The following is a 12416-nucleotide window of genomic DNA, read 5'->3' on the forward strand; positions in this document are numbered from 1 at the left end:
CAGCCTGTTTGGAGAGGCAAGGACAGGACTGGGCTGCCTCCAGTGAGGCCATCTGAAGCAAGAAACTGAAGCCTTGGAACTGTAGGGGACAGGGAAGAGAACCTTGGAGAAGGCTGTCCCCTTTACATCACCTTTAGCTAGTTATTTACTTTGAAAGAAACACAGGGAGAGGGAAGTGGTTGGGGGAGGGAGGAGGCCTGGTGAGACATCTCTGAGGAATGTGTCTCTGGCAGGACATCAGGTCCTGCCTTGGCCCCTCCTCCCTCATCCTGCAGTCACAGAGTCTGGCGAGCCAAGCTCCTATGATTCTGCTGAGCAAGGGGAGGGGGCAAAGTCACCACCACGTGCACCCACGGGAAGCAGTAAACCAAGCATCTAACAGGGAAGTGGGTTAAAGAGAAGACGGGACCAGAGCAAGAGAACCTGAAAGCCTCACCCCTGCCTCCTCCACCCCCGAGTCAGCTTGGTCCTGGCTTGAAAAGTCCTGCTGGATTCCTAGAGACTACAGGAAGAGCCTAACCAAAAGCCCACCACAGGCGCTCTTCTGGGATTCAAGCACCCATTACTGCTCCTTAACTGGGAAAAGTAGCGGCCTCTAGTGGCCAGTGAGCCACCTGCAGTTCTGGGGTGGGACAGGATCTCAGAACGTAGGGCCAGGCTGCTCAGGTCTGTCTGAAGCTCACTGCACAGCCCTGGAGGACCCCACCTTCCTCCCATCCCTAAATGCTGCTCCCCTTCCCACACCACATTCTGGCCTCACACTGCTCGGGTGGTGGGGTCCCCATGAAGATAACAAAGAGTGTATTTCTTATTTGTCACAATCAACTTTAATAAAAAATAAATTACTTCTGGGGTGGGCATCATTTTCAGTGTGAAGTGAGGGCTGGGGCTAGGGTGTCTTATGCTGATGTTTCTCATTTCCACCCACGACACAACTGATCGCTACACTGGAGAGGTGTGGTCCTTCTCGGTCGGGTAAGGTAGGGTAGCAGTGGCTGACCCCCACCCCTGCTAATCTGGGTGGTAGGAATACAGAGACTAGATGAGGCAGGGATAGGAACAAGATAAGTTAGATGTGCCGCCTGACGTGGTTGTGAGGATTGGGGCACAGAACTGGAACTTCTGGGGACACACACTCTCCATGTATCTCAGATTAGTGTGGAAATATAACCTTGCTTTCTCCCCAGCCCAGAAAAGCATGAGAGAAGCCAGCCCTGTCCACTTCCTAATTCTTTCTCAGGGTGCTTCTGAGGAAGTGATAAACGTTCACAGGGGGCAAACACCCAGGTCGGACAGGTACACTCCTTGGGCTATCTCAATGGGTGGCGCGAGAAAACCATAAGAGAGGGGTCTCTTGGACCCATTTCAAGCAGGCTCCAGTTGGGACTGCTCCAGGACATGGGCACAGGAGCGGCAGCAGGTAGCTGTGTAGTAGGGGTAGACGCAGAGCCGTGCCTGTACCACCAGGGGGCAATGTGGAGAACTGTCCTTGCATTGGTCATCTGAGGACAGAGGTCAATAGCACATGTCAGGACTGACATCGTCCCTCTGGAAGTGTGGTACCCATGCCCACCAGCCCGTCTCATATCTGCCCATATTGCAGCTAAACCCCCTCCACTGGGGTGGGTAGAAGCTCTTTACCTGGTCGCTGGTTGCAGGGTTGGCTGTTACAGGGCCGCTTCCTAGAAGGTCGCAGGTGCGGAGGACATCGGGAGCTGAGAGTGTGGTTGCTACTCAGGCACTGGACTTCCCTCGTCTGCACACCTCCTTGACAGGATTGAGAACACTGGGGAGACCATAGCCATCAGATCATATGTCTAAAGTTCTCAGGGCTGCTACCCAGGACACCACCTTCCTCTCTGAAGGACTGCGGTGGAGCATTATCCAGGGACATTATAAAATCCCAAATGGAGAGGGTTCCCTAGTCCTCCAGGTCTACAGGAAGTGGGACAACACAAAAGCCCAGCTGGGTTGTCCTGGGCTGAAAGGGGCTTGGCTGAGTCCAGGCCTCTCTGCTAGAGGCCCAAGGAGAGCAAGGCAAGGACGCCAGGCACTCACCGGACTCCAGAGAGTAGAGAACCATTGGTCCTCACAGGCCTGGCCCTGACAGGGCTGCAGGGCAGGAGGCCTGGGTAGGTGGGAGCAGTTGCTGGGAGAAGTCACATTGAATTTGGTCCCCAGTTTGGATACACAGATAATGTCTCTGTGCTGTGTGCCAGACCCACACTCAGAGGAGCACTGTGTAAAGGAGGGGAAGAGAGACCACTCTTCAGTTAACAATGGGAGCTCACCAGGGCTGGTTTCCCTCCTGTCCCCCATCTCAGGGCCCTCAGCTGACCTCACTCCAGGGCCCGGTGTACCAGCGCCATGTCTTTTCACAGGGCCCTAAACTGCAAGCACGCATGTCAGGAGGGCGGCTTCTGAGAGGGCAACCCTGCTCAGTGCTTCCTGCTTCTGGGTCCCCCTGAAGGGTCTCCCCACTCCTAAGGCAGACCACAGCGCGTCTCTGGATGCCTGTCCCACACTCGGCTGAGCACTGTTGGGAGGGAGAGTGGCCTGTATATAGGGAGGCTGCTGGTGACTGGACCTGAAGTGGGGAGGCCCCAAATCCCCAGAGTTCAGGAATGACCCCGGGGTACCAGCCTGTGAGAAGAGACAGACAGCTGGGTTCCAGTCTGTTCTTGAACTTGGTATAAAGACGAGATACTTAAATTTCTGGTCCTCTTGCTTCTACCTCTTGGGTGCTGGGGTTACAAGTGTGTCGTACACCTGGTTTATGTATTACTGAGGAGCAAAAGTAGGGCCTCACACATGCTAGACAAGCACACCCCAGCGGAGGGAGCTACACCACACCTTGCTGATTTGTATGAAGCCTATTGTTTCTGTATGTAGGATTCTTTTTGAGACAGAGTCTCTTTTTGTAGCTCTAGTCATCCTGGTGCTGGCTGTGTGGACCAGGCTGGCCTCAGACTCAGAGAGATCCTCCTGCTTCTGCCTCTGGAGTAGTGGGATTAAAGGTGTGTGCCTCGAGGCCAGCCTATATGTGTTTGTGCAGGTACACAAGGGTCGGTTCTCTCCTTCTACCACGGGATCCAGGGACCTCACTTAGATTGTCAGGCCGACCACGAAAGGAGTTTCACTTACTGAGCCAGTCCCCTGCTCTGTTTTACTTTGCTATTTTGTGTGTGTGTGTGTGTGTGTGTGTGTGTGTGTGTGTCTGCCAGAAGGGTACCAGATCTCCTGGAACTGGAGTTACCAGTGGGTTCTGAGAACTGAATGCTGGGAAAACAGGAAGTGCCCATAACTACAGCCCATTTTTTCCTTTTTCTTTTTTGTCTGGGTGGTTGGTTGGTTGGTTGGTTAGATTTTTGTTGGTAGTGGCTTTTTGAGGCAGGGTCACTTTTTGTAGCCCTGGCTAGCCTAGAACTCAAACTCACAGAGATCCTTCTGCCTTAACTGGGAATAAAAGTACTGCCATGCCCAGACTGCGTTTGCTTTTTTAAAGACAGATTGAAGGGGGAGAGGGAGGGGTGCACACCTTTAGTCCAGCACTAGGGAGACAGAGGGAGGGAAACCTCTGTGAGTTTGAGGCCAGCCTGCTCTACAGAGCAGCCAGCTTACACAGAGAAACCTGTCTCAAAAAGCCAAAACAGAACATAAAGGTTTTACTGCAGCTCATATGACCTGGAACTCACTATGTAGCCCAGGCTGGCCCAGCCTCCCAAGTACTAAAACTATGGGTATGAATAAGTGGGAAAACCCCACTTATCCCTGAGTCCTTAGGTCAAGAACGAAGAAGTTCATGGAGGCTGTGCTGGACAGGCTGTGACAGCATGGCCTGGGGTGCAGTCACCAGGGAAGGCAGATTTGCCAGAAGTACAGGACCCACCTTGGAACTCCAGTCACTGTAGAACCAGGCTGTGGTACAGGGGCCCATGTCACAGGCCTCTCTGCTGGGAGGTGGCGGGGGCCCGGAAGCACACTCCTGCTTGCCCACCTCATGGCCATTACTTCCAACACACCGCACTTGCCGGCTCCTCTGACCACGACCACAGCGCACAGAGCACTGAAGGATGAGAGACCCGAGCCTGGTGTCAGCCGTTTTCCAGCCTTGATTCTACAGAACCAGGGCTTTACAGACTGAGGGAGCCAAACACCGGGCTCCAGGTGCCGATCCTGGTGCGTCTATCTGATATTAGGGTTCCAGATAGGTCTTGTTTGTAAAGTTTCTGATGACAAAAAAGATAATAAATAAATAAATTCTTTGGATCCTACTCCTCGAGGGTCCTCCTCACCTGGCTCCAGGGGGAGCTAATCTCCCAGTGGCCACAAAGGCGCAGCTGACAGGACTGGGTGATGTTGGGCCGGGGGAGATGTCCGCAACGCTCTGGAGGCACTGAGGAGCCACCGCCTCCGAATTCCTGTCTGCAGAGCAGCTGGCGATGCTGGGTGCCAGGGCCACAGGAGCGGCTGCAGGACGTCCACTCGCCAGCCTCCCAGCTGTGGGTGAGGAGGAGGGAAAGCTGGGTGGAGATGGGTGGGGTTGACAGACTGGGACCGCACAGGAGGGGAGTCATATCTCACACTTGGAATCTGCAGTTCTAGCTGGGAAGAGGCTGCCAGGGTTTCCTTACAGTCTGTGGGACATGAAACTTTCTAATCTAATCTCTCCCTGCATCCAGGTGCTGTAAGAGCCCGAGGGCCGGAAGCAAGTCCAGAACCAGTGTTTTAAGTATCTTAACCCTCCCTGTGGGCCGTACTCACTATGGGGGACACGGTGGTCTATGGCAGGATTCAGGGGAAGCTGGGGGTCTGGCCCCCACGGCACAGCTCTGTTCATCCAACTCTTCTCCTGACTCACGGGAAACGCAGAGGAAGATGGGGCGCCAAACACCTGAAGGGAGTAAGAGGGCAGCCAGGGGAGGCAGGAAGGCTCAGAGCCCCGCCCATGGTCCAGGTTATCTATATAGATGTATAGAGAACAGGGATTTGGGCTGAGCCATGGAATCTCACCTTTGCCACAGGATGCTGAACATTCAGAGTGCCCCACCTGCTTCCAGTACCCAGCCGAAGATCCCATGGCCGTCCTGACATGAGTCGGAGGAGGCACTTGGGGAATCCGTGCCTGACGCTGGAGGGTGCCTGGTGCCCGAACTGGGCGGGGGGCTGAAGGGAGTAAGGGCTCCCCCCTCAGCATCTCTGCAGGGAAGTCCAGGAGCCAGATTAGATGCCTCCCTGCTACCCTGGAGCCCATCTCTGCGTCACCCTCCTCTTCTGGGTCTGGGGATCTTGTTTTACCAGGCTGAAGCTGAAGGGCTGGAGGCATTGTGGAAGGGCTCTCTGGGGCTGCAGAGGTGACATACTGATAGAAGACACCTGGGTTGTCCTCTTGAAAGATCATCTGAGGAGGGAAGATCACCAATGGTTTGGGGTGACCAGAGGGGCATGCACTAGGCTTCTCCCCTATCTTAGCCTCACTGCTCTGCCCTAAGGGCCCTCCCTCTCCAAGGATCTAGTGCCCACTCCAGCTCCTGTCCCAGGCTCACATAGACATCCACAGGCTGGGTGGTAGGGCCTTCTGCTGACAGAGTCTCCCCCTTGCCCTCCTCCCGAGGAGGACGGTTATACTGGAAGACGGTCCCGACGGCCGCGTAGGATCCTGGAGGATCTACAGCCCAGTTCCCATTGATAATGGAGCGGCCACCAGGCCCTCGAAGTGCTGAAAGACAGAAATCTGAGCTGAGTGATCTTCCGAAGCCTTTGTGTCCAGAAATAAGGACCTAGGCCACCCACCTTCCTCACCCTCCACCAGCCCCTTCCTGCTTGGCCCTTTGCTCGGCTGAAGAGGGTGTAGAAGGCAGATCAGAGAAAAAGGATGGCCTGGGCCAGTTCTCACCAAGGTAATTGGAACTGGGTCGGAACTGGGAAATGCGAAGATGGGAGGCTCCCGCAGGAATCCACAGGATCTTCTGATAGCCCAAGGGGCCCCCTCGGTCAGTGAGATTCCCCGAAACGAGACGGCAGGTAGAGCCGTCACCCCCACAGACTCCACAGCCATCCGGACGCCTGCCAGAGCCAAGGATCCCATCACAGCCGGGGCTCTGAGGAGAGTGAGGTGAGGCAGGGGCCACACAGAAGCCAGGCACACCTCACACCTGGCCTACTCCACTCAGGGCCCTCAGCTCGGCCCCTGCTCGGCTCTTTGTGCTTTGGGTGAGAGTGTTCTTTGGGCCCCCAAGCACTTTTGGAGTAGTTTTAGCCGAGTCTGGTAGGATCCTGCCTATGACCCACCCTTACTGGCAGCAGAGATGTTCCCTCTGGCCACCTCAGTCAGGTGTTTTCACTCTTGTAACAAATTGGGGGGAGGGGCGATCTCGAGAGTGTGTGAGGGAAGGTGCACATATACAAACCTGCCCTCCCTCACCAACACCCTGCCCTCCCTCACCAACACCCTGCCCTCCCTCACCAACACCCTGCCCTCCCTTACCAGGCAGTGTCCAGCCACACAAATGTCTAGGGATCCAGGCTGACACAGGGTCCCATCCTGCACCTTTTCAGTGTGACGGACATAAAATCGGAAGCCACGGGGGCGGCAGTTCAGTTCACAGCGCTGGGAGCCTTGAACTAAAGGACAAGATATAGATTAATTAGCTGGGGGTCCCTCCGGGAAGAAGCACCCCAGAGCCCTGACAGCCATTCTACCTTTTATCATGTGTGAGGCTTCCTGAAGTTGGTGTGGAAGGAGGGAGGGGGAGTTTCCCACGCTTAGGGTTTTATGGCTTATATCTTTGTTATGCTGTGTAGTCTCGAGTTTACGATTTGACTAAGTCTCCCATTTCATTCTCCTAAAAAGGGAAAGTTTTGCACCTGGCCATCAAGAAAAGATTCTTGTGGTTTTGTTTTAGGTGTGTATAGGATTGGGGTGCTCACGTGAGAGAAGGAGGTCACCTTGCAGGAGTGGGTTCTCTCCTCCTACCATGGGTTCTGGAGACCAAACTCGGGTCATCCGTCAGGCTTGAGGCAAGCCCCTCTACCCACTGAGCCATCCTACCACTCCTCAAAAGGGTCTCCGACACCTACGATCATAGGCTCATAGCTCATGAAGGTTTGTCAGTGTGGAGTTGACATAGCCACAAGTCCAAGTGGACAGTAACTTGGGAGTAACAGAAGATAGTGTCCTGCTGGGACCAGTGAACAGGTCTCACTCATGCCCTGCCAGATCACAGCATCTTTTAGCCAGCTCCCTCCGCCAGCCTGCTGCCTGTCCTGACCATCCACCCATCGCTTCCCAGAAAACAGCTCCCTTCTCTAGGTCTGGGCTAAGCCTCTGGGGTGACCTGCAAAGTAGGACACCCAGGAGGGAGAGAGGGGCCACCCAAACCTGAGTCGCCCTGCCAGGGGAACTAGAAACTGCACCTTCGGTGAAGGGCTCCCACTGGTACAGCTGGCCCATGAATTCCTGGGAGTCAAAGGCGGCACACTGCAGGGCCCTGGGGTCTGGCTGCTCAGGGGGGCAAGGCTGAGAAGGCAGATATACAGGAGTCAGAGCTGCAGAGGAAACCTGGGGTGTGGGCCATGGCCAACGAGGCTTGGGAACTGGTTGGTCAACTCCATAGAACACCAAGGCGTCTGCCCTGAAGTCAGAACCACCACCCTGGAGTCCAAGTCTATCAAGATGAGGACTCGGGTCAGGGAACAGTGAAAGTCTAGGGTGCAAAACCTGGAGAACAGCTCACCTCTTGGCTGCAGGCTCTCATCTGTTCACTTTCCCCAGAACATTCTGGAGTGGGGCTACTGGGAGCAAAGAGGCTCCAGTGTGGGCTGGAGTCCCTTGTCAGAGGCAGCCAGCCATCTGGGGACCTGTGAGGACTCCCCGGAGGTCTCCAGTGCCTCCGGCTCAGCTGGCTCCGGGTGACAGGAGAGAAAGGATGTGGCTGTCGCTCTGCTCCCTGGGAAGTTGGCATTCGTGGCTCAGGGGATCCCTGGAAAGACCTACTGTCTCTAAAGGAGGAAGTGGGTGCAGGGATACCCATGTCGGAGGGAGCAGAACTGGTTCTGGAGGGCACTTCTGTCTGAGCAGTTCCAGACCTTGGAGTTTCAGCTGAGGGGGAACGGGATTGGGCACGCAGTTCAGGGGGCTGCATGTGGGGGCTGTGCTTTTCAGAGGCTGGTTCTGTGCTTGGAGGCTGGGATGGAAGTGTCTCTTCCGCTGTAGAGGAGTCCTTGGGCTGTCCAGGTTTGTGAGCAAGCCTGCGGCTCCGGTGCAGGGGCAAAGCAAAGGGCACTCGCCCGTAACCGAACATCCCTGGCTTGATAGGGTCTCGAACACGGAACCTGGGAGGATGTGTAGACTTAGTCACCTCTTCGCCTGTTTCCCCGGTCTGCTTCCTGAAAGACTGGCCTGCAGCGCTGGAGTCCCCTACACCTTTCTGTTAACCCCCATTCTGCTCTGCCCTCAGAGCCTCACCTCTGGGCCCCCCGAGGCTCCTGGGTCTCCTCTCTCCCCACTTGAGAAGCAGGACCTCGAAGAGGGCCACCCCTTCCCCGAGGCTGTGGCCTATACAGGGACTGGGGATCCCGTGGAGTCTGGGGTCTGGAACCCTGGCCCCGGGGCTGGGGGGCTTCTGGATGTCTTGGGGGTCGGGGAGGGAGGGACAGGGCTGGGTGCAGTTCACATGTTCGGCTCCGGCGCTGCACCCCCACCCCACAGGGCTGGGAGCAGGAGGCCCATCGGCCCCAAGGTCCCCAGAGACCCTCAGGGACCTGGTCCTCCTCTGATGGTGTCTGAAGAGAAGGACCCAACAGCTAGAGAGGGGAAAAGGTCAGAATTAGTGTCTCAAGGTTCAAGGGTTATTAGTTGTCCAAGGTCACATTTACAGGTAGGGTCAAACTCCAGCCTTTTTTGTGGTATTTGACTAAAAGAGAGGGAATCAGCAGGGAGACTGGGTGGGCCAAACCTGATACTAGGGGCTGAAGTCTCCCTGTGGGAATGTGAAGCCACCCCCAAGGGGAGGCCGGGGTACAGTGGAGGGACCCTGGGCAGGGTAGCAGTGGCTCACTTGTCCTGGGCTCACCTCCTGATCCTGGCAGAGCTGAAGGAGAAGCAAGAGCAGCATGACATACAGCCAGAGCCTGCACAAGGAGGGGGTGGTGGACATCAGAGGGAGCCAGGCCTTACGACATTGCCTGCCCCCTCCCAGGCTCTCCACAGCCTGGTGGCCAGCTCCTCAGCAAGCAGGAGTCCCTTGTCACTCGCCAGACCCCTTCCAGCAATCCGGTCCCTGAGCTTGCTTGAGCCCTCCCCACCCCCACCCGGGTGTGTGTGTGTGTGTGTGTGTGTGTGTGTGTGTGTGTGTTTTGAAACAGTGTTTCTCTGTGTAACAGTTCTGAATGTCCCGGAACTCTGTTCTGTAGACAGTGCTGGCCTCAAACTCACAGGCAGCCACCTGCCTCTGCTTGGATTACAGGTGTGCACCACTACCCCCAGCTCCTTCCCTGCCCTAAGTATCAGAGATAGAGCCGTTCCTCTCACTGCTACCCGTTTCTTACCTGCCCAGCCAAAGCTCCATGCTCTTCCTGTGACTGCCCCTGGGCTGGGGAGAAGGGACAGGGTAGCTACTCTGGCATCAGGGATGGAGGGTGCTCTGAGGAGGGAGGAGCATGGTGTTACCCCTGCAGATATCTGGGGGACTGAAGGGCTGTCTCAGCACAACACCCACAGTCTGGAGGGGTGGGGGAGGAGTGGTCCACCCCTTTAGGACCTAAGGGTGGAAGCAAAGGATCTTTGTCTTTGTCATCTGCTGAGGAGAGGGTGGGGGTCTGACCTCAGCCTCTCAGTTCAGTTGAGTCTCCTCCCTGTGGCCCAAGATGGACTTATCTCCTCTGGAAGCCGGAAGAGGGCCTGTGTGCAGGCAGCTTGGACCTAGAGGTTCTTTCTCCTAATACTCCAGGTCCTAGAGGAGACAGGCTATGCCAGGCACCCATGAGGGGCCAGCCAGAGGCCTCTTAGTACCAGGGGTAGGGGCACAAGCCATAATCCCACACTTGGGAGGGGGGAGTAGGAGGAGCAGGAGTTCAAGGCAAACCTGAGTGACATGGGACCTCTAGCTAAAAAAATTGAAAATCAACCTCCTCCCCCTAACAAAACCCAAGAGCATTTGTTTCTTACCCCTCTTACTCTCTTACTCTCTTACCCGCCCCAGTCTTTCTTTTCTTCCCCTTTTAACTAAGCTCCTTATGGAGGAACAGTGTCATACAGCTTTTTTTTTTTTTTTTTTTTTTTTTTTGTCCAAGGGATAAACTAAGTGCTAATAGCTTCATCTCTTGAGAAGAGGCAGTGACTTATTCTCCCAATGGGTGCCAGCATCCACAAGGCATTGGCTCAGGGTGACTTAGCTCATGTACTAGTTTTCTGCTTTTTTTTTTTTTCTCTTACAATGCTCAGCCAAAATGGCTGGGGCACCTAAGGAGAGATGCAGCCTTCATAGCAGCCCATGCGTCTGAGGCTCTCCTTCAGGTATACCTGGAAAGTCCACCCTTAAGTCTAGCTGTAAACACTGGGTAGTGGGGGGCTTCTATACCTGTCCTCAAACCATGTCTCTCCCTACCCCCAGCCCCAGCCCCTTCCTTCTCGCTGAGGCCCTGCCTACTCACAGCCCTCACCCCATCTTAGTTCTGCTTTCCAGGAAAAACACTGTTTCTGCTGGATCTGAATGGCACCATGAGAAGAATCCAAGGATTGCTGGCCAAAGTAGGCCAGCTCAGGGCATGCAAAGGTCAGAGAGGAGGCACAGCTAGGTTCCACTCCCCCTCCCTGGGACCCCAGGACATGAGAATTTGAGGAGGGGATCCAATTGGCTGAGCTGAGTTCTTGGGGCTGTGGAGGAGGTAAAATGCACTCCTCTCCTTCTTCCCCTAGCTGGGCAGCCACAGAGTCCACCACTTCCCTGATGGAAGAGACCCACCCATCAGCCCTATGCCTGCCTTGGGAGGCTGGACGGAAGGAAAAAAAGGGGTGATGAACACAACCTGTCTCTTGTCCGATGCGGGTCCCCTCTCCACCTCCCTCTGCTCCTCTCTTCTCCCCCAGGTCTGTCCCTGCTGCCTCTCCGTGGTCTACCCAGTACACATAATCCTGTCCTGAGCTGGTTTTGGCAGCTCTCTGGAGAAGTGAGGGGGGGGGGGGGGGACGAGAGCTCCTGGGGCTGGGGCCAGGCCTGGCTCCCTCTCTGGAAAAGTCCACCCCACCCTCCCCCGCCTAGGGGGGCAAGAGCTGACACCCCCTCCCAGCACAAATGTATGCTGGTTGTCCCGTTTTCATGCCCAGGGTGAGAAAGACAGAGGTCGGAGATGGGCAGGGTGGACCCTGAGGTTGGAGATGAGCAGGGTGGACCTAGGCTGAATACAAACCTATGTTGCTCCTGGTCACACCCCCTCTGGGCCAGTGACACCAAGGGAAGTGACCTGAAGGGAGCTAACCTTTTCACCCCAGGTTCACCTGGGGGGGGGGGGGAATGAGCCAATGCGGGGTTGGGGGAGGAGTATGGAGTTAGTAAGGGCTGGGCTAGCAGAGGAAAGATGTTGTCCTGTCAGAAGGCCTGGGTTTTCACGGGATCTCCACCACCACCACCCTGCAAACCATCCCAACAGGTGTCCTTTCCCTCAACCTCTCACAACAGGCTGAGCTGTGCAAAGCTCACTCACCCGCATCCCTCCTGGACACACTATCCCTGCGATCCCAGAGTGCAGGCGTCGGGGCGCATCCTCCCGAAGCCCCTCAGGGAAGAGCCGGCTGCGCCAGCGCGTAGGGAGGTCCCGGTTATGTTTTCCAACTTCACTATGTGACTTAATAGGAATCTTGGCGCAAGCCCTCGCCCGGGTGATGGGACCTGGAGTCCCAGAGACCAGACCCCCTCCCCAGGAATTCGCCTCAGGGTCTACTGTTCTAAGACAGTCAGAGCCCAGGCGGGGGTCAGGGAGGCTCTACCTTCTCTGCGCCCGCTCTCTCCAGCTGCCTCCGGTGGCCACCGCGGCCCGGAGCCCCGGGACAGCGCCGCCCGCGGCAGGCTCCACCCCACGCCACCCGTGCCCCGCCCGCCACGCGCTGGCCTCAACCACCCATCCCGGGCGCCCGGGACAGCTAAAGATCATGCAGTCACACTGCAGGCACCATTCCCGCGCCCACCCGGGGGCTCGGGACCCCACCGACTCTGGAAGGGCAGCCTTTGGGTGGAGCCTGTCCTCGAAGAACCTGAGCTAGCAGCGGACCCGGAGCAAGGGGATTTGCAAACTGGACCCTTGTGGTCCTGCGCAAGCTCAGATCCGCCCAAGCCAAGGCTCTCTCCTCCACGCAGCCAATGCCATCGCCTCCGCTTTTCCCATACTGGGCAGTGAACCATGTGGCTCTGATGGCCCAG

General features: G+C 56.2%; 1 protein-coding gene across 18 annotated transcripts; it reads right to left on the minus strand.

Annotated features, from left to right (window-relative positions):
• Positions 1–804: 804 nt before the first annotated feature.
• Positions 805–12262, minus strand: Adamtsl4 (ADAMTS-like 4). 18 transcript variants are annotated; one of them, XM_063281876.1, is made up of 19 exons: positions 11704–12262; positions 9825–9953; positions 9550–9644; positions 9075–9132; positions 8468–8805; positions 7737–8334; positions 7417–7519; positions 6488–6624; positions 5897–6101; positions 5547–5719; positions 5299–5401; positions 5014–5199; positions 4765–4894; positions 4296–4500; positions 3890–4066; positions 2339–2536; positions 2059–2238; positions 1642–1786; positions 805–1502 (listed from the first exon to the last, which is right to left on the minus strand). In XM_063281876.1, the coding sequence occupies exons 3-19, from the start codon at positions 9567–9569 to the stop codon at positions 1366–1368; spliced, it is 3093 nt and encodes a 1030-aa protein (XP_063137946.1). In that variant the 5' UTR covers positions 9570–9644; positions 9825–9953; positions 11704–12262; the 3' UTR covers positions 805–1365. The 18 variants fall into 18 exon arrangements, with proteins under 18 accessions (XP_063137946.1, XP_038958291.1, XP_063137948.1 ...); XM_039102363.1 differs by having other exon boundaries at positions 9060–9132; XM_063281878.1 differs by having other exon boundaries at positions 11987–12043.
• Between the last annotated feature and the right edge of the window lie 154 nt (positions 12263–12416).

Source organism: Rattus norvegicus, chromosome 2 (assembly GCF_036323735.1).
Source record: "Rattus norvegicus strain BN/NHsdMcwi chromosome 2, GRCr8, whole genome shotgun sequence".
In the NCBI taxonomy this organism is placed as follows: Eukaryota; Metazoa; Chordata; class Mammalia; order Rodentia; family Muridae; genus Rattus; species Rattus norvegicus.

Excerpts from the sequence above, each read along its gene's own strand:
- Adamtsl4 (XM_039102360.1), bottom strand. The coding sequence starts at position 9,569 with ATGGAGCTTTGGCTGGGCAG. Across the intron at positions 5,720-5,896 it reads ACCCAGTTCCAATTACCTTG|CACTTCGAGGGCCTGGTGGC; the intron begins GTGAGAACTGGC and ends TCTGTCTTTCAG. Across the intron at positions 4,067-4,295 it reads TTAGCTCCCCCTGGAGCCAG|TGCTCTGTGCGCTGTGGTCG; the intron begins GTGAGGAGGACC and ends CTCATCCTTCAG.